General features: G+C 37.5%; 1 protein-coding gene across 1 annotated transcript in view; it reads right to left on the bottom strand.

Moving 5' to 3' along the window:
• Nucleotides 1-21,998, bottom strand: part of PLEKHH2 (pleckstrin homology, MyTH4 and FERM domain containing H2) — a 55,432-nt gene that overhangs the window by 9,268 nt on the left and 24,166 nt on the right. The window contains exons 7-22 of the mRNA XM_034061184.1: nt 21,593-21,775; nt 18,852-19,837; nt 17,742-17,817; nt 17,168-17,262; nt 16,398-16,542; nt 14,070-14,206; nt 12,260-12,370; nt 11,910-11,996; nt 11,200-11,358; nt 10,506-10,586; nt 7,224-7,403; nt 6,748-6,856; nt 6,532-6,644; nt 3,993-4,172; nt 2,379-2,476; nt 1,751-1,928 (exon numbers count right to left, since the gene is read on the bottom strand). Of these exons, the coding sequence (XP_033917075.1) occupies nt 1,751-1,928; nt 2,379-2,476; nt 3,993-4,172; nt 6,532-6,644; nt 6,748-6,856; nt 7,224-7,403; nt 10,506-10,586; nt 11,200-11,358; nt 11,910-11,996; nt 12,260-12,370; nt 14,070-14,206; nt 16,398-16,542; nt 17,168-17,262; nt 17,742-17,817; nt 18,852-19,837; nt 21,593-21,775 (2,918 nt within the window). The remainder of the gene's footprint in view (nt 1-1,750; nt 1,929-2,378; nt 2,477-3,992; nt 4,173-6,531; nt 6,645-6,747; nt 6,857-7,223; nt 7,404-10,505; nt 10,587-11,199; nt 11,359-11,909; nt 11,997-12,259; nt 12,371-14,069; nt 14,207-16,397; nt 16,543-17,167; nt 17,263-17,741; nt 17,818-18,851; nt 19,838-21,592; nt 21,776-21,998) is intronic.

The raw sequence follows: 21,998 nt of genomic DNA, 5'->3' as shown, positions 1-21,998 counted from the left end.
AAAAAGTATTTTACTATCAAATGTATTAAAACCCCTCCTTAAATCTAAGATTTTGAAAGATAATACCTCTAGAATAACAGTGGGACTATAAGACCCAGTCCATCCTTTACAAATAACTTACTGTCACTGGAAATTGAAAATTTCCATAAATGGTCTGGAAAAGATTCAGGATTTCCATATGGAAAGTCAATTTAGTGGAGCTTTTCTCCATCCAAAAAATGATTGAATTCCCAGCTGATTGTACCTTCTTGCATTTTGTTTATGAAATCAGAGTCACTATCAAAATGCTTCTAAAGGTAGCAGTTTTGGTTTATTGCCTTTGTTTACACTGGTTTCTTGGCACTTGCTACACTTGAATTACTGCTACAGAATTTCTATAACAAAGCAATCTAGTATCTGAGCTTTTTGTGATAAATACTATTTGAAAAATGAAAAAAACTCTAATTTCCTACACTTTTCACTATGGTAGTGAAACAAATCAGATCATGTGCAGCTTCAGAGGGGATACTGGATGGGAGATCTGCATTAGCAAATCCAGAATATTTCACAAATGTTCTGTCAGTGCTACCATAGGTCAGTAATATATAGAGCCTCTCACATTTTATTTTCCCAAATCTGAATTTCTGACTGTTGTTATTAGTATTAAAGCACTTTATCAAGGGATGGCAAATGGCTTTTATACAGATACTAGTTGCTGATGTTCACTTAAATCTATTTTGAGGGTGTTTTCCTGTATTTGATATGTTGAAGATGTTTTGTTCTTTTGGCAAAGAAATGCCTTAAAATGGAACTTGGACTTGTGTTTGAGGCTTCTCAGTGGTTGGTATAAAAAAACATAATTTGCTGAATGTAGCTTCAGAGATGAAGCTTATTTGCTGATCCCACTGAAGTAATTTATGTATTTAATTAAAATTTTCATAGCCCTTGGAAATTATACATTTTTGAGCAATAACTAACAAATGAGCAGTTATTCCTTCTTAAAACTTCAATTGTGAAACCTTTTAGGATGATTTAAATACATGTTATTTTTTCTGGTTTTACTGGGCAAGCTGTAAGCAGTTAAGAAATTTAGAGAGGACAAAAAGTTATTCTGTAACCTGAAATTAGAAGTTTATTTGATGTAGCTTTGATTTCATATAAAAGCTTGATTTCTGTCTAGGAATACTGTGAATTGTTAAAAGCCTCTTTTTAGCCAGCTCTCACAGTTAGAAACACAAACAGGATGTGAGGCAGTATGCATGGGAGCACATAGGAAGTTTCCTACAGGCTTTGAGCAATGGAGTCCCAAGAGTTAAGAATGAAGCTGTGTTTGTTCTGTAACAGATATGGCTATCCTTCACAACTGATAATGAGAATTACAGCTGTGCTTCCAGGCCTTCACTGTGATACTTTACATTCAAGATGTCTGATGAAAGGAAGTGGAATTTAATACCTTTCCCTTTTCTTCAGTCTAATTCATTCATCTGGTGGTCAGGTTAAATAAGAAACAGAACTTTAGGCCTAATTTGTCACTCTCAGGAGGTCTTACTTTTTTTCCTTCTTTCTTTGAAAGATTTTCCCTCAAACCCTTACTGTTTGTTGATCAAATCAGATGACAAGTACCTTGTGCCTGCCATTGCTAGCACTGGCACAGGATGAAGCTTTAACCATTTTTACCCTAACACTTACAATTCTGTTTCTAATATACTACTTTATGTATGTGCTAATAGCAAGGGGTTGGGAGAGCTAAAATTTCGTGGTCTGACGTTACCTGATATATGCCATTCATGAAATGAACTGGAATACTGAAGGGCAGTGAATGGTGGTAAGGATTTCTTAGGAGAGTGGAAAGGATTTCCATTCTAGAAGGTCTGGCTTCTCGATCTCCATTCTGCTGGGTACGCTCTACACATCGCTGACAATATATTGCGTATTTCCCAAATTCAGTTCTGTGACAAAAAGAGAAGACAATTCTTGGAGACTGATTGAAAGGATAGTAAACTATGAGTAAATCTCTCTGGGGATGTCAGATAGGAGGAGCACTCAGATTTCACACTGCAATTTCCAACACATTTTGCCATGTGTAATTGTAAAGGGAATTTCTACAGAGTGAACAAAACTGTGCCAAAGACAAACATGGCTCAGAGTGTTTGGTGGAACTGCCATATTTTGGTTTTTATAGTTTTGCAACATTCAGGCAGAGTATTTTTCAAAACAAGTTAACTTTCCCAAGTGGTGCATAAAAGTAACATACTATGTTTTAGTAGCACTGGAGCACAATTCTACTCAAATTTATACTAAAATATATGTCAAAAGATCTGAAATATTAAATGAAAGCTGGAAAATAAGGTACTTAAGAAAAACTAGTTGACTAGCTGGGTAATAATATTCAGGCGCACCTGGAATCTGCATTCTTCTTTAAATGAAGTTTAAGAAGCCACAGGAATGGGTGCTGGGGCAGAAAAAGTCCAACGCAGAGAGCCAAAAGCTGCAATCCCTAGACAAAAGGAAGACATTCACTGTTTTAAACATCATACAAAGTAAAACTTCCTGCTGTGGCTGCTGGCCAGCAGTGCAGCTTACCGAGCCAAGCTGAGTTAACAGACAGCAGTAAATAGGAATAAAACCACAAAACATAGAGAAAAAGCTGAAAAAATAAGCATATCACCTCACTGGAAGGCCCAGATGCTCTCTTGCTATTTACCTGTATACAGCAAGTTTCTTTTGGGGCTGGAAATGGGAAGCAGATCAGTTTGTATAAAAAGCAGTTAATATACAGAAAACAGAAAAAATATTAAGGCTGCAAAGCTAAGCAGTAAGAAATCAGGAGAACCTGATCTTCTACAGCAGGCAGTTCTTCCCTGCTTTTGCCTTCTGTGACTTGGGCAGTGTGGCTGGAGCACTCACTAGTGAAGATGAGGGCAAAAAAGTTGTTGAGTCTTCTGCATGTTGATGGTAATCAGTTCTCCCTTTTCCTTGTGGAGAGGGCCTACATTTTAACTTGTCTTCCTTTTATCACTGACATACTTACAGAAGCTTTTCTTGTTGCCCTTGTCATCCCTGCTACATCTAATTCTATCAGGGCTTCAGCTTTTCTAACCTGATCCCTGGCTGCTAAGATAATTTCTCTGTATTCCTCCCAGACTACCTCTCCTTGCTTCCACCCTCTGTAGGCTTCCTTTTTGTATCTGAATTTGTCCAGGAGCAACTTGTTCATCCATGCAGGTCTCCTGATGTTTTTGGCTGACTTCCTCTTTGTTGGGATGTGTCCCTCTTGAGCTTGGAGGTGATCCTTGAATATTAACCAGATTTCTTGGGCCATGCTTCTTCCCTCCAGAACTTTATCCCATGGTACTCCACCAAGCAGATCCCTCAAGAAGCCAAAGTCTGCTCTCCTGAAGTTCAGGGCAGCGAGCTTGCTGCACACCCTTCTCACTACCCTAAGGATCTTGAACTCCACCATTTCATGGTCACTGCAGCCAAGGCTGTCCTCCAGCTTCACATTCCACACATATCAATATGCATTTACAATCTAACATGCACAGTGAATACAGAACAGCATGACATTGAAGAGGTGTCATCTGTCAGAAACCCTGACCATATCTGAGATTCCAAAACATGGCACTACAGCTTTTCTTCATGTTCATGCTATAGAGACATTTGCCATGTGGTTTAGCCCACCAAGCTACCTGATGCAGCACCTCTCCTAGGAAAGATGCAGTGAAAGAGGATTAGGTTCCATACATGATGTCTTACTCAACACTTAACTTGAAGATAGTCTATTGTACATCCAGCCTTTAAAATCACCATAGGTATACTGTATCACTTTGATGGAGGATAGCATCAGCTTTGTTTCAGGAAGACACAGCAGTAATAAGATGTTAGTTCAGGTTTTTATGATTTTACTTAAGCAAATGTTACAAAAGAATGGAGCCCCTTTGCCATTCTGAACAGTATTTGCAGTTCCTTCTCTGCTGCTGAAATAGACACCATTAAAATACATGTTGGGTTACCTGTATTGGTCCTGCCTGGTTTTGTGGATGTCGACGTCTAGTCTGTTTAATAAGCTGACAACAGATCTCATTTTGAAGTTCAGGATGTGTAAGACATATCTGCAAAGCACTTTGGGCCAAAGATACATGGTAATCAATGGCAGGAGAGTCAACTGCAGCATTTATAAACAACTGGCAGGTCTAGATATAAAATAATAAGCAAGTGAGTTTACATGCAAAATGGTCCAATAAATCTTTTAGACATTCTGTATAATAAAAGTGAGCTATAACTGAAGTCACAATTAGTAGACTAAGGAAACCCTCCTGGCCCTGCAAAAAGGGGGGACAGAAGGCCAGAAGAGTGAAAAGCTACACAGAGAGACATAACACCTCTTGGAAACCATGCTTTTCACTCTGTATCTCATAGCATGAGCTCCAGCAGGAGTTGCAACAGCTGTGATAGTAGGCGAGTTTTAAGGATGTGCTAAATGTAGTTTACCTCTCTACAGGCCTTTAAAATGCTAAATGTACAACATTCTACAGCCAGTGTACAACGCTTGTGCAAGTAGTAAGTGCAACATAGCAGAATATGCACAGATAAGAAAACTAACTCAAAGCCATTTGTATTACGTTTTGGCTTTCATTGGTGTTTTTACTGTGCATAGCCTTTCTTAATGCACAGTACTGCCTTAGGAAAGCCAACTATTATGCATTTGTTTTGCTGTATTAGAACAAAGCTTACATGTCACACATTGCATTTATTCTACATAATAGTTGGTGAATTTTCAAGGTATATAAGCAAAATTCAAGAAATGGATGGAAGCCCAATCTATTTCTAGTTTATCTGAAAATATGTGGATGCATAATTTTTATCAGCTGTAGAATAACTGAAACATGACTCAAAAAAGTTTCTAAATCAGTTCCTTACCTGACTTTTAAACTGACTTTTATAAAGTTTCAGTAAAGATCAAATAAGTAATCTCTTATTTATTTCAGGCAAGTATCTGTGATTTGAATTAGGTCTGAAATACATTTCAGAAAGTGATTTCCAAATAGATACAAATTTATTTTTATCAGGGAATTACATTTGCTTTTAAATTTTCATGCTGCAGGATTGCAGAAAATAAGATAGATGGACTTTTTTAAAGTCTTCAAACATTTCAGAGAAACAAGCTGGAAAGTTTGTCTACAAGTAGCTGTGACTGAACGTAATGGTGCTTGTCTTGAATTCCTTTCTAGATCCAAATCATTACATCAAAATTCTACACATAGCTGATGCTTCAGGGAGTTTGGTCTTTAGACTTGTAGAAGTTCTGTGGAAAAAGTTCATTTATGAACTTTTTTTTTTCATTTATGAAGGCCGCATGCCTTCCAACTTGTAATTTATTTCACAATGTATAGAAAAAGGCACAGCAAGAATTTACTTTGGCTCTGAAACAGACTTTGTAGCCTGGCTATTAGTTAACATTCAGTAGTTTTAGCTGCGTGAGGGCAGGAGAGAGGAGAAAGGTTAATGGCACCGCAGCATACTCCCTCCCATAGATATCAATCACCTATCTTGCCTTTAACCAGGAAAGATATGAGGTCTTACTGGGATACAGAAATACTCAAGAAGCCAGCTGTGGCACAGCAGTTATGAACTATTGCATGTCTCTTAATCACAAACCCATTTCACTACTAGTGGGAGATTTACACACATGTATTTTTACAGGTGTATGAAAATCTTCAGAAGCTAAATAAACAATTGTGAAATAGTTTCACTAATTTTCCTCTGTAATATTTTCTCTATCACTAGAATACCCCATCAGTCATTTAAAAATAGCTACTTCATATGAAGATTTTTTTCATTGAAAAGAGCAGTAGAATCATGGAATCATAGAATAGTCAGGGTTGGAAAGGACCTTAAGATGATCTAGTTCCAACCCCCCCTGCCATGGGCAGGGACACCTCACACTAAACCATATCACCCAAGGCTTCATCCAACCTGGCCTTGAACACTACCAGGGATGGAATCTCTGCCTTCTATCTCAATTTGAAATAATCCATGACCTGCTTAAACTTAAACTTTGATTTGTTTTTCATCAGATTTTAAGAATTTCTTCTAGTAGATTTAAATATATCTACAGCAAAACTTTCACTTACCATTTGCTCGTCCTGAAACCTAATTGAAAAATTAGTATTTGAGGTACAATTCTCTGAATACAGAGATCCATCCATGCTGTTGGGTTCTCTGGGGCTTATGAACTTCATGGTAAAATTATCATTCATGATGGCTGTGGATTTTTCTACTAACTTTCAGTAACCTCAGTAGAAAGGCCAAAAGTGGAAGCCTAAACTGCCTCCTCACACCTAAAAGTGATCTCTGCATTGGAAGTGATTGTGTTTGGTGAGGTCATATGGGGACATTCTGCTACTGTCCCTTAGTTAGTTACCTCCACTAAAGAGTGTCTCTTTTCTTTTTTCTTATTTCTGTGGAATATCTCTAGTAAGCCAACTAATACTTTAACTGAGAGTTAAAATAATAAATGGTTAATAAAAAAGGCATTTGCTATGGTTTTACCTTAAATAATTTAATTGCTTCAGTTTGCAAGGCTTCTGATGGCAATGTTGTAAGAGGGGAAGCAATTCCTTCTTTGCTGTGGCAAAGGGTAGGGTGTCTCCAAATCTGAGAAGCTAAATGAGTAAAATATATGGGTTTTGCAATTAATTCAGAACATAAGTATATTTAGTAAATAAGTATTAGAAGATTAGTATGTTGAAACAAAAGCAAACTTACTGATATCACCTTCCATATTTAGTAATTTGCAAATAAGTTGTTCAAACTCAGATCCAACATTTACACTGGTACTTCCAGCCGCAACTGTCAGATGATACAGCCACATGTCCTAGAGGAGAAAAACAGGGCAGCTCAATAATTCCATGTTGGAAGGAACTGCTTCACTGGGACTTTTGCTCTCAACTTGAAACACTACCATGTGCTCTTGTTTAACCCCAAAGGAGTTTGCCTCTGAATACACCTGTATGCATGGTATCTAGGTTACAAATATTAAGCAAGGAAGGTTGGACAGAGCCCTTATCCTCAGCAATCATGGCTAATATCAGGGAATTCTTCCTTCTCCTTGCTTATTGTATCAAACTACAAACCAGATGACTTGTAGGTCCCTCTCTTCCTCCTCTTTAAGAAATATTCATATCACAGCACCATACTTGTAGATGTGTTACTGAAACTCAATTAAAAAGTCCTTTTATTACCTTCTCATGTTTGGATCCTATAAGAAGATAAGTGGGTCCTTGATCTTTAGGGTGGATAACAACGGTATAATGTGTAGATAATAAACTGCGACCACTAGCCTCATAATCTTCATCAGAGTCACAGGATCTATCAACTTCTTCAACCTTTGCCTCAAAAAGCTTGATTTGACCAAGAGGAAACTAAAAGTAGATACCAGAATTGGTGAGAGAACAAATATTTACTTCAGTGCAGAATGATTTTATATTTCTTACTCTACAAATAGAAAGAAAAACATGAACTACCATCAATGCCCATTTGTATTTATGAATTTTCAGTCCTGCCAAGGAATTCCAGATAAGCCTGCTGCTGCAGACAGCAGAAGGAGAATGATATATGCTGAAGTCTGAAAGAGAGACTTCCAAAATTCTTTTCCATTTCTGCTTCTCTATCTACTTAATGCAATAAATGTCTGTCTGTCAGAGTTTCCAGACCTGGTTCCAAGCAAAAATCCCCTTTGTCAGCCTAGAACTTTAATTATAAACTTATTCTTTCAGAGGGCAGCAGTGTACTGTTCATGCATTTATTTTGACCATGCTATAAATTTAAAAGGTAATTTTTTTGTGTGGTAGTTCTTCTCAGTTGGTTTAATTCTGCAGTCTGATCCATCACAGTACCTGAGTCTGAATTTGTATAAGCAGTTATGATCATTTATCAGGAAAATATTTTACATGAAAAGCCATTCAAGAGGAAATTTTCACAGAAATATTTTTTTCATAACCATTATCAACAGGAACCCACGATGAACACAAATACAGCACACAGTCTTCACAGCTGAGTGATAGGACTGGCATAGGATGACAGTCATTACTGGCAGTTTTGTGCAAAGCTCCCTCCTTTCCTACAGCACCACTGCTCTTTCTCTACCTGGTCAGACACGAGGATGTTCAAAAAGTGTTATTCAGTGGTGCAGTGAAGAAGCTTTGGCTACTGTTTCTGTGTTGTTTGTGATGTTTAGCAATGCTTAGTGATTCAGCAGAAAGAAAAGGATGTCTGTTTCCCTTAGGTAAAAGGACAGTTACACACTATGGTAAACTAGCATCTTATTTGTGCCACATTCCAGTGTAAGCCTGAAGTAAGTTACCTTGAAATATCAACCAAAGAAAAAGCAGATGAGGCTTCTCAGTAACACTGTTTAAAATTTCAAAATTCCCTATTGGAGAGTAGCTGTTAAGTTTGACTTAGTCTAGGGTGGACTTCTTGAATAGTGATTCGATGAAGTGAGCTGTTAATACAGTAACTGTGAAGAAAACATCACATAGTTGTGGCTCTTTACTACAGTGCTCTAACTGGAATAGTGGGGATCCTAATAAGGATTAAAAATGCATGCAGCGATTTGTGTTTTCTGTGGTACTCCTGAAGCATTCAACTTTTTGAACAAAATGAGATTTTGAGAATCAAGAGATGCTTTTCCATATAGAAATAGTCAAGGCTTATTTACTTACTAAGTTTAACTAAAACACAGTCAACTCTTTAAATTTGCATTCTGTTTTGGAAAGAAGCCACTTTTATGGAATCCAGTACTGCAGATTGTGTATTTTGTTTCTGCACAGATACAGTCAGCTACAGCAAACATGGTTTTAATTAGCAAATTGTTGAACATCAGAAATTAACTAGCTTTGGAAAACTTCATACATATTCTGCTTACAAAAGCTAAATTCTTATTCTATTACAAGCTAGCAAATTAGTTTCAATTTTACTTTAAAAGGGCAGCAAAAGTCATTCCAAATGTGAGGGAAATATTTACAAGAATCCAGAAAAATTCTTAGGATGCTTCTAAAGGGCATGCTAAAACACCAAAATCTTCAATTGTAAAAATGTGTAAATCCAGATACTTTAAACAGAGCTTTCTTCATAGGAGAAAATGCAAGTGAATTTAATGTCTCTGTAAAATGAGCTAGAGATTACTGCTGTAGTAATTTGATTCCACAGCCTTGTGTGTAATTAAAAAGTTTTGATGGATGGTTACTGCTACCTTATTCATGCAGTTCTAGAAATAAGTTTTAGCTGAATGTTTAAAAATGGCTATGAAAGGGAAGCATAACAAAGGACATAGCTAGCTTTATACAAAGACCATGAATTTGTGGGTTCAGTGTGATCATTTGGTTACATTAGAAGTAACAAATGAGATTTCCTGAATTTATTTTAACTGTTGGTTATAGTGGCTCAGTGTACTGTTATCATCTGGTGAAGTTTCATCAGTCTTTTTGGCATAGGTAATAAGGGCATGAATTAAATATTCATAACCTCAGTGGTATTAACAAGAATTCTTGTTTCCAAAATCTTGTTCCTGATCTACCTCCATTAAAAAGATGTTTCTTGATGACAATATACAATGCCTTGGGAGCAAAAGGTGAAAAGTCTGACTAGAAAGTGTCCTTTGTCCTGTTTTGGTAGGTAAATATGGGTGGAAATATTAGAATCAACAATATTCAAGAGGGTGGGTACAGAACTAAAGGCCAGGCCCAATGTGGAAGTGGCAGGTTTTGCTCTTCCTTAGCTCTTTGTGTCCTACAGGATATGGGATGCTGGGAGGTTAGCTTAAAACTAACTGGATCCCATTTCTTCCTTTTCTTCCTCAAACAGTATTTTCTCTAGGTTTTAGAAATAATTTTCTTGTCCCTTTCCTTAGCATCCTCCATCTCCATTCTGTTTACTTCATTAGCTGTACAGTGAGCTCCTTTTCTGTAATCCTTATGGGGAATGGTAAGAGATCCCCTCCTCCAGACACACATTTGCAAAGCAGCAAACTGCATCCTGCTAGGCTTTTTTTTTTTACCCTTGCCTTTCTTGCAGCACTGTGAAGTGATACACTGAAGAACAGGATTTGGAAGTCAATTGAGGGATTAAAACAACACTTAGTTCCTTGAAACTTGCAGTCACTGCCCACTGCAAACATACATTAGCAAGGATCAGCTTCCAGAAGTAAATGACAGCCAGGTCTTTCCTGATGAGTCTCACACCTGTGAGACTGTCAGCAAATCAGTGTCTCCATTCAGTTAGGGATAAGAAGATGATGAATATATATCATGTCCTGTAGAAGAAGGAGACCAATGGGTGTGCCTGCCTATTTGATGGAAACTTCCCAAGTTGACAATCTGTGAAGTCTACATATTTAGTAATCAAGATAAAATAGGCATATACTACCCAGGCCAGTTGTCCCCTAATAAAGCTGTAACCTACTGTTTAAAGTCTACTTCAGTATGTTACCTTGCATTCACTGAGGAAACAAGTACAGGACTTACCTTGTCTTCTTGATTACGGAAATAGTACAGAATTTTTCCAACTAGAGTACACCAAACTCTTTTGGAATATCCATGTTTCACCTGAAATTACAGAACATTAGGAGCAAGCACAGCAGAGAAATACAGATACACTGCACCATCTCTGAACTTTGGAGATGTTGGGAATAAATGCCTTGGTTCAAATTCTTTTCCACGTTACTAGAAAAATAATTAAAACTGTGTAACTCTATTAAGGGCACAAGATTGAAAGCATTAGATGCTTATCTAAAGCCTAGTCAGGCCAGTGTGAGTTTTTCATTTGGCTTTAGATCAGGCCTAAATTAGTGAAAGCTGAGGAAATGGAAGAATTGAAAGATAAAAAATCCTTTTATACAGTATTCTTACTATCCTGAAATAATCTGTCCCAGTAAGTAATACAGAAAAAGAGGTAGGTCAATTAGCTACTAAAAGATGCTGAACTAGGATACCACAGAAGTGCAAATGGAGAACTCAACACAGGAACTAATAAATTCAAAGGACAGAAAGAAAAAATAATCAAACAAGCATCAGTAAGTGAGCTTGTTCACACTGTGAAGTACTGGGAAAGCACATACACGCCTGTTTTGTTAGTATTTACTGTAGGGGCATTTTCATCTAGATATTATCATTAAGAAAGATGGAATAAAGCAGACTGGGGGAAGTAAAGCGTTCCTACCTTTGTCAATAATCCTTTCATGGTTGGCTTGACTTCAGGCTGTATGAAAAGTGGGCTGGCAGCTTGTATTTTAAGTACATTCTGTAGTACTTTGATCCATTCTTCTAAGATGTTGGGAGAATCTGCAGTCAGGTAGTATGTTCGTTTTTCTGTGGTCAGCTGTGTAAGAACAGGAGAGTCTTCAGCTTTAAGAACATTATAATTTGACTCCACAGTGTGGGGGTTGTAACGTATACTACCACCATAGATTCACAACTCTGGGGGGCTATTTTCCCTAAAGTACTTTTCATTAATGAAACTTCCTGTGGCCAGGCAGAGCAGACAGACCCTTCCTAAGGCTTTATGTGAAAAGTTCCAGGACAGCAGAGTTGAGAAAACTCAGTTCGTAGAATCATAGAATAGTTAGGGTTGGAAAGGACCTGAAGATCATCTGGTTCCAACCCCCCTGCCATGGGCAGGGAAACTTCACACTAAACCATGTCAGAAGAAGACATGAAGATCTGACCTCTGCAGCAATACAAACCAGACTATATGTAAGCCTTTCTTACAGCTTCTGTAACTGAAATGTTTCTTTGGTTTCAAACAAATGACACTAGTTAATTCCAAGTCCACATTTGGACTTCCACTGCAACACAGACTGGAACAAGGTGTTGTTTTGGGGGATGAAGGGAATAAATACTTGCTGAATCACAGATAAGAAAAGCAGGCACCTGAATTGTTTGTTTTCCATCACCCCTTTCAATCTGGCTACATGCATTTAGCTCAATTTGACCTTGAGGTTTTCGAATTACATCACTCTGTATGGAAAGAACAGAAAGAAGATATTTTAAATCTACCAACAAAGAACAATAAATAATTATAGAACTCATTTAAACATTAATCCTGACAAATACTTCCTAGTTAAACATTGAGTACCCTTGTACACCTCTTGAGGAACTGAGTCCTGAATTACCCTCTAAAATCTCAGACATCAGGAATGCATTTCTTTTCCTTCTAGCAGCCCTAGATTCTCAGTAAAAACAACCTCATATTAAATAGCAGATAAGTTACATGTACTCACTGGAGATTTGTAGTATAGTAATTCCCCTCCTTTAAGCACAAACCACCGTCGTTTCCAGGTCTTTACTTTACCACCCATTTTTAACAGATATCCAGATTTTTCCAAAGGTTCCTGATTATTTAACAGGGTAGATAAAAAACAGTTAGGTACATATATATACCTATACCCATCAGAGATATGTATACATACACACACAGAGAAATATTTTAATGGCTTAAAAGCATGCTAAGTAATAATTACAGTATTTGATGAGATTTCTAGTCTAATGACAAAGTTTTTACAAGCATCAATTAAGACAAATGTCATGCATGTGGGAAAACTAATTAATATCCCTACTTACAGTTACTGTACATGAAGGGGACTGATTTGCCCAGAACTATACAAAAGAATGAAGAATAGGATGAATTCTGATTTTACTAATTATTTGTATTAAACAAGGAACAAAATTAATACAATGTAAATATGTATTTTCCCCAGCTTCAAGGCCTAACCTACAGACCAGGTATACAGCACTGTAATTCAGAGCTCTGCACAGACATACTTTTAGTGTGTACACCTGTAGAACACAAGAGTTCACACTTCTGCTCTGTGAAGAAAGTGTAAAATAAATTACCTTCATCCCCAGCCTGTTAATCCACATGTATTCAGAGCAGCCCTGTGGAGAAGGACTTGGGGGTGTTGGCTGATGAGAAACTTAACATGAGGTGGCTTCAGTGTGTGCTCACAGGCCAGAAAGCCAATCAGACCCTGGGCTGCATCAAAAGCAGCATGACCAGCAGGTCGAAGGAGGTGATCCTGCCCCTCTACTCTGCCCTAATGAGACCTCAACTTGGAGTATTGTGTGCAGTTCTGGTGTCTTCAGCATAAGGAGGACATGCAGCTGTTGGAATAAGTCCAGAGGAGGGCCATAAGGATGATCAGGGACTGGAGCACCTCCCGTATGAAGACAGGCTGAGAAAGTTGGGGCTGTTCAGCCTGGAGAAGGCTGCGTGGAGACCTCATAGCAGCCTTCCAGTATCTGAAGGGGGCCTACAAGGATGTGGGAGAGGTACTCTTCATCAGGGACTGTAGCAACAGGACAAGGCAGAATGGGTTTAAACTTAAACAGGGGAAGTTCAGGTTAGATATAAGAAATTCTTTACTGTGAGCTTACTGGAACAGGCTGCCCAAGAAAGTGGTAAATGCTCCATCCCTGGCAGTGCTCAAGGCCAGGCTGGACAGAGCCGTGAGCAACATGGTCTAGGATGAGGCATCCCTGCTTGTAGCAGGGAGGTTGGAACTAGATGATCTTAAGGTCCTTTCTAACCCTAACTATTCTGTGATTCTATGTTAAGACACTAGCTACTACACAGACCAATACCCAACAATGTTTTGTCCTTGCGTGTTGCTCTACTTAGGATTTCTCTGAAGCGTAAAGTTTTCTCTGTATGAGGAAACTATAGAAACATATTACTGCACACAGATTTCTACTGATGCCTTCAACATCTTCACTAAAGTGCCCTTCTATTTCCCTGATTATTCAGATAATAATTTTAAGTTGTTTATAGTATTACATATGCAATCTGATACCATATCTGGTTCCAAAAGAGGAAAAACTTAAGTGCTTTGAATTGTCTTCTGGAGTTACCTACCTATTTTCATTCATTATACAGAAAGCTCAGAATGGCTTATTGTTGGTTTATTTTGCTATTTGTACTCATAAGGCAGTCTGTGAGTCAGAAAGGCTGATACAGAGGTTTGGTAGCAGTCTTTGAACATAAATGTACACACACACCACAGGTACACCTCTTCACAGAACTTCAGTACTTACATTTTTTCCATTATCACTAGATGAGGAAGAAGTCTTAGGAAGTTTCTGCTCTGGCTCTGAATAGTCTGTATCTACCGAATATGCATCTGGAGGAATAGCATAGTCACTTTCTGAGGTCACAGAAGACAGAGACACACCTGTGTTAAAAGAAGAACAAGATTTATTTGTATTTTTTTATTAATTAGAAACAAATGAGATCAGAATATCCATGCAGAAAGACTATCTGAGTAGAATCTGCAGGCAAACACAACTATCAGGAATGAAGCCTCACTAAAAAGGAGAATTTGTTTAAATATCAGCATATCAAATGCTTAGCACAGTGCTAATACTTGAATCCCCATTTCTTCATAATTAAACAGTCACTTGTGAATGAAACAACAACTAAATGTCTTCTACGTATTATCACTTTCTGTTAAATTACAAAAGCTTTCTGAAGGAAGAAGTCAGTGCCACGCATTGCACTCATTCTGTAGACAGGATCTTTTAATTAAACTAAGCAACACTCCCTTTACCCTTTCTGCCTTTGGTCTACTATCTGGACTTCTAATACTTATGTACTAAGAAGCCATGCTCAAGATCTGCTCAATGTGAACCTGTAGGTGACTGTCTTTATTCTGCAATTACCATGGATTTTTATACTGAGGTTTTCTAAAAAGCTGAATTCCAAATTTCAGGATTATTGGGTTTTTTTTCACTTTATTAGCTTCAATCCTGAAAAAAAAAATTGCACTTGTTTTCAATTCCAGAGAATCAGTGATAAAGTTCCAGAGTCCACCCTTATTTATCACAGCAATAATTATTTTCAAACATGTGAACATGTCCTTTTGTAAGGACTAGTGTTCTACTCCAAAAGGTTACTCTCCAAGATAGAAATGAAGATGTTTGTTTCCTTTGTTTCATTAATTTCCAAATTTATTTGCCAATTTTATTTAAGAAAAAAGTATTTCTCATTTATTGCTTCAGTAAGCCACCTGGGCTGTCAGGGTGCGTTCTTCTCATGCTGGATCTTCCATAGCAAAAATGCAGCAAGTTTTAATTATGTGCCTAGAGAAACTTGTGGCTGCCTACATTTCTGATCTCAACATCCGACCTCAACAAAGATATATACGTATGTGTTTTGTGGTTAAGAAAGGTTTCCATCCAAGGACTATTTTAGGGGAAGGAAACACAAGCAAAAGGAATGGTTCCATTTCAGAGACACGAATATAAACTCTAGGAGAAACCAGCTGTTAAATTCACTAATTTACCCTTCCTGTTGCTCAAGCATGTAACATGAGATATGTCTGCAGCCACGGCACTTGTTTTTGCTTAGCAAGATGGAGCTGCTGGGAAGCAGGAACTGTGGGTCCTTTTCACACTAATATATCAAAATTATAACTTCATCACTTGTAACAGACTCAACTGCATGTGGCTGGCACTGGAAAACTCCCGGTGGACCAGTGGCTCTATCCACCTGCTCCAGTGTGACAGAGCGGAGTTCCTTCTCACTGGGATTTTAACATGTCTAACAGAGATTACTAAATAATGCTATTTTGCATTTCTAAAGCATGAAGAATCTTAGCACATGGCCTCACTTGGATCTTAGATTCTAGTATTCCTTTTCCAATGAAAAGATACTCACAGGGGTGTAACACTGGTACTGTCACCCCATTGAAGGAGCACTGTAACTTTCAATATGAAGCATACTATTTTAATTCTGCAGAGGGAAAACACACAGTTACTGACAGATGAGAGATCTGTCTTCCACAAAAGACAGAACATTACTGGATTTAAGTGTTTCAACTAATTCTTTGCACAGGACTTTGAGACAATGACTAAAAACAAAACAAGCCCTTTGTTGCATGAGATGACAGAACCAAATACTCTGTTGAGGGAACTTTTCCACCTGGTTTCTGATCACGTGAAACTATTACTTTGTTTTATAAACTTGAATATATGTGGTTTTTTTCTGATGGCAAATACTTTTTTCTACATAATTTTTAACCACCTACAGTTAAAGGTCATAGGAAGTCTTTAGCATGACAGAGTATAGACAGAACAGAGCTTCTCACTTTAAATGTACAAGTCACTCTTCCCTCATAACAACAGCCAGCTACTAGATTAATGCCTTAAAAAGGCATCTTTAATAATATCATTAAAAAGAAAGCCATGTGTAACAGTCTTTTCTCCTGCTTGAATGAAATATCTAGGCTTTGACAGTTGCGATAAAAGCCTAGATTTAAGATGTCCATGCTGTTTAAGGAAGAAATCAATTTCTAAGAATATCATATAAACTGCCTAGTTTTCCAGACTTCCCAGAAGTTACATGTTCTTATGGTATTTGCCTACCTCGTTTCATAGCCCGAGGACTACCCGGACCACTTCTGCTTCGAGAATCAGACTCAGAAGTCCTTGAGCTGGACCGAGAGCTGTCTTCTTCCTCAGATCCTGATGACTCATCTATAAATGGGCTATTGCTTATCTGAGTTGCTTTCTGCAGAAATTAACACAACAGTGTTTGATACCTTGCACAAAGGGTATCAGTCATTTCCTTCACACTGTGGCAGAACTGTGCTGGCTTCATAACTTCCAGAGCTGTTCTTACTTGAGTTGTGAGTTTTGGCACACAAGTATTAACATAAAACTGAATTCTCTCTGCATACTCAACTACACCCACACTTTAAAAACAGAAACCTGGGGTAGCTCAAGGCATGGGCCTTTCTAAATCGTAAAAGGCTGCCAGAAAACAAACAATGCTGTGATTAGTTACTGCTGGCTATCTGACTATAAACAATTTTGGCACCGACACAAAGACATTTCTACACATACACACACTTTCAGTTATGGTATTGAGCACCATGTGGTTCTGTTTAATAATTAATAGGCCTTTGGAAAAAATCAGCAAAGAACACAAGAACTGACCTGGGCTAGTAACATTTTATAAGCAGCAGTAATTTTTTTTCTCCAGCTATTTGACATTTCCATTACTTCTGTGGTTCTGTGATCTCTAAACATCATCTTAGGACATATTTGGCATGGTAGCATCAAATGTAAACAGCAAGTTCCTAGATGTGAAGCCTAATGGAATTTTAAAATTTCCTTTAAACAGTAATAGTTACCCCTTTCAAAGTGGTGTAGACAGGAGTGGTCATGTTCTTATATATCAGAGATGTATATAATCCAGATAAGGAGTATGAAGTTAGTGAAGCAGCACCTAAAAAAGCAACATATTTTATTAATTACCTTTGTAATTCACCCCTCAATTAACAAAATTCAAATGTAAATTTTTTTTGCATTGTATAACTGCTTTAAAAGTAAAATAATTCCTGAACTGTTTCAGATGTGAGATTTGTAGCTTTTTGAATTTACAGTTGTTTTAAGCAGTATAAACTGTAGTCATGACCACTAGCCCTTTTAAAATTGGAAGTATAATCTCTTGCCTTGTTACCCAGTATAGGCTCTTCAAAATGAATTGCAAAGAAAACTGGAGTGAACAAATCCAGCACAAAGTTAAGAGGCAAGGTAACAGAAGGCAGTGGAAAGATAGCCAATTATTTTCTAGGTTTTAAATGGCAGGTAACTGAAACTTCATTGAAGTATCTTAGAGGAACATGAGACATTTGGTCCTTGCTTACAAATCACTGTAAGAAAAGAATTTTTGTTGATGAGACAATGAACAACCAAACTACTTACTTTTGTTAACAGATTCCATGGTGAAAGCTTCAGACATCCTTAAACCAGATTTGGCTACAGCATAAATTCTGCTTTCCTATACAAGCAGAATGGATTTGATGGTAGATAATTAAAACACAACAATTACTTTTTTTTCTGTAGCCTCCCCATAGCCTCTTAGTCTTTGTGTTAGTGCAACAATGGGATAAAATACTTGATAAAATGGCATCATGAATAGCAGCTGAAAAAATGCATTGTATGCTATACCCATCACATCCACAGTATGTTTCAAACTTTTTTCACTCAATGACTGGCCTGTAGGTAACTTCTTTTTAAAAATAGCATTATGAGGGGCCAAAGAAGCTATAGAAAGAATTACTTTCTTAATTTTTAATGGAAGATTGTATTTTAAGAACATATACATGCCATTATGAGGCAACTCTTCAACTTTTTGTGTTAAAAGACCAAAATAAAAACATCTATAATGAAAAAATATGCATGAAAATATATACATAAAGAAGGTGTTACAGTAATGCATTATTCATCTCTGAATCATTAATAAATCTCTGACTGTGAAACTGCAGAATTGGTGAGTCTTGACACAGTTAATTTTTTGGATTTTGTGTAAAATATTAATATCTATTTTAATTCCCCAAAAGATAGCTTTAAAATTTTACTTGTAAATGTGATCAGTAACTTCTGTAACCTTTATCTGCCTTCTGCCAACTTAATTGTCTGGTTTGTGAGTGGTACAATAGTTATAGCAAAGGCACTGACACCAGCACTCTTAGGTTCTGTTGGTGTTAAGATAAATAAATGAATGCAGTCACAAGTATTACCTCCTTTGATACACTCAAAAGGATGTAAGTAACTTAGATGTGACATGAAAAAAATTGGTCTTATCTACAAAAATAGTGACTACGTTTTCAACAGCAGAAATACTGTGCTTCAATTCAAACTTGCTTCTCCATTTGTTGTCTTAGATACAATCAAAGTAACCCTTCATCTGTTTGATGACCCTGTCTTGTCATCAAACAGAAAATAAGAAAGCTAGAGGCAATAAGAATCAGAGAAGAAGCGTGAAAATGAGTTAGTTTTACCAGTAGTAAAAATATGTGTAATTACACTTACCCAGGAAGGAAATCGATGCAATGGAGGGGTTGGAGGTTTGTTGCCAGCACCCTTTTTTGTTGTATCACAAGGTTCCTGTGTGTCAGCATTTTGTGCTTCACTGCAGTCATAGGTAAACACTCCTTCATCACAGCCAATCTCCATTTTCTCTAAAATATCACTATCTTCTCCATCCACCAGATCAATGTCTGTTTCCTGAGGTCTCCATGGACGTATCAGACTTATGGCATTTCTATTTCTACCGAACATTCTGTCAGAACTCAGCTGGGGCTGGCTAAGATGTTTCTTTGCTAATGCTGAATTTATACTGAACATATTTGGAGTCCGTAACATTGGAGGTGGCAAATTTGAGGGAGAATCTGACTGTGTTGTGCATTGAGAACCTGCAGAAGTTGCCAGAATTGGGTGTTTGGGTGTCAGAGCAGGGGTTAGAATTGGACTTGGGGTATTTGCCTCACTGGATGAGGATGAATAATCTAGCCTCTGAGACTGAAATTTCTTATTCAGCTCATCTGAAGAACTATCTTGGTCTTTTTTTTTACTTGTGAAGTCAGAGTTGCACTTTCCACCTGGATTGTTCTGGCCTTTTCTTTGGGACCCTTGCTGCCAGGAGTATAGCTTCTTGTGCTGAGTCTTCTGAACACCAAAACTCTCTTCTTCAAATAGAGAACTACTGTCATCAGATGCTGTCAAATACATCTCACTTCCCACTCTACCATACCTTGCATTCTCTTCAGATGTGTGGCTCGAAAGAGTCGACGCACACCTGGATTTCAGTCCTTTGTCCCCTCCATCCTCATCTGAGCTCCAGTCACTCCCAGTAGTACAGGAGTTCTTTGACATGTCACTGTCTAGATCCTTGGACGAACAGCTCATTCTCACATTTTTGTTCTGCTCTGATCCAGAGGAACTTTGTTGCAATGACTTCTGACCTTTATTTGTTTCGTGTGCAGGACCAACAAAGGTAGTTTCCAGGATATCCTTCTCTAGAGGAGAAATATAATGAATATGAGAAAATTACTTTAGCAAACTTGACTGCTCAAGGATTTTACCATCATGTCTGCAAATAGTAAGTAGGCAATAATTCCAAGTGCACATTTAAATTTCATCATAGTATAAATATGCACATTTAAGTTTCATAAATATGCACATTTAAGTTTCATAATAGTATATAGAAAATATTTTAAGTTTTTGAATGCAACTGAAGTTGCAACGATGTTTGCCAATAAAACAGACCTTACTCAAAAGTTCTAGTCAAACTAAAAATAGCAGTAAGTGTAAAGCAGACTGGAGCCATAAAGTTCGTTGAAAACAAACAAACAAACAAACAACCCCCCCTCCAAACCCTAAAGACTTAATGAGGGCATATAAATTTAGCTACTTTATTTTAAATCTAAGGAAAATTAAAGTTTAGTGAAAGCTTGTCAGAAAAGATTTACGTTAGCAAGTTAAGTATTCTGCGCACTTCTACAGTGTTTATACACAGAAATGTCTTCTGCAAGCTATTACTGTATTCCCAATGGCGAATGCTTAAGATATACAAGAAAGGCTCATGAAAAATGTTTAGGGAAAGAGACTGTATTAAAAATAGCTTTGTTTTCTGCATTTCACTTTCACCTGGTTTTGCAAGAGAGAGCTATAGCTTGCAGTGTGTCAGTGAGGCCCACATGCTACTCCTGAGTTAAAACAGATGTGAGAACTAGGGTTTTTCTACACAGACACTTGGGATAGTTGATGTGGATTGGACAAGCCAAAGATTTTAATTTAGTCCACATTAAAATAATGAAGTCACAAAAGTTGATCTGTTTCCATCCAGTAAGCATAAGGTTTTATTTCTTATCCCTTCCCTTGAAAAGAAGATTCTTTCTTCAATTCCCTCATCTATAAAAATGGAAATAGTAATACGAACCCACCTTTATAGTTAACTTGTGTAATACAAATATACACAATTTTAATAGGATCTATTTCAGTTTCTGATTTTCTACAGAGCTCAACTTTCAATTTTGGGTACCATGATTAACTGTGTAGAAAATGCTGAGGTCATAAATAGTACTGTGGAACTCAAAGGACCAGAGCCTCCTTCCTGAGCTCTTCATTGCTGAAGGGAAGTGGAAAACTGCAACAGACTGCTTATGTTTGTAAAATCATAACAGCACGACAATTTGCTGGCACTACCAGACTTCAGGGCTAGTTGGGGAAATTATATGAACTGGTATTGGAGCTTTCTCTTTCTTCAGATGGGAAACAGTGGTGTGAAAAGATGCCTGAGACTCCCTTCTGGTTTTTGCTGACCTTCATCATTCTAATGAAAGATTACCTAGTTGATCTTGTTGAGTTTGGACATGAAACTAACACTGGAACACCAGTGATAGCATAGATAAAATATACAGAAACTGGACTTAGGTGAGACTCTATCCTGGCGTAAAGATGTAACAGCCCTCCCTGGGGTACAAGCAGCCGTAAACTCCTTATACTACTGTGGAGCAAACTTGAGCCACAAGAAATGTGGCTTTGAAACCAATGCACCCTATTAGACACGCACACTGACAAACAGTGCATTAGTGGTATTATGGAGACTGTAGTGCTCAACAGGATTTCTTCCTAGTATTAGAGACTAGCATTGAAGAGTGAGACAGTACTATTATGTGCTTTGAAAACAGCTGGTTTGGATACACTGACAGTTGTCAATTTTAGATTTCCACCCATGTCAGAATAAAATGGCAATATTGGTGACTAGGTACCTAGCGTGTTTTTGCCTTCAGTGTAGTCTGACTCTTTAGATGAAGACTTGCTTATTTCTTCAAACTTAGAAGATGGCTGAGGACTTCTTGCTCTATTCGAAAAGCATCCAAAAGTCAAACTGCTTAGTCGCTGACACTCTCCAGGTTTTTGTGTTGAAGTGACAGATTTCTTGCCCGTAGCTTCTGAAGAAGAGTAATTCAAAAAATCTTGTGTTAATGGGATACAGCAAACTGTACTACTGGTCTCTTTACTCTGCAGTGTAAAATTGGTTAGGTTTTTGAACATACCTCCCCATATCAAAAGAAACCCAGAGCTACATTTCTAGATCTTAAAGATTGACTTTTTAGTATAAAAGGAAAAAAAAAAATTAACAATTTCACAGCAGTAAGATATAAACCATGCACT

This window comes from Melopsittacus undulatus, chromosome 3 (assembly GCF_012275295.1).
Source record: "Melopsittacus undulatus isolate bMelUnd1 chromosome 3, bMelUnd1.mat.Z, whole genome shotgun sequence".
NCBI lineage: Eukaryota > Metazoa > Chordata > Aves > Psittaciformes > Psittaculidae > Melopsittacus > Melopsittacus undulatus.
This window is presented reverse-complemented; position numbering and strand designations above follow the sequence as displayed.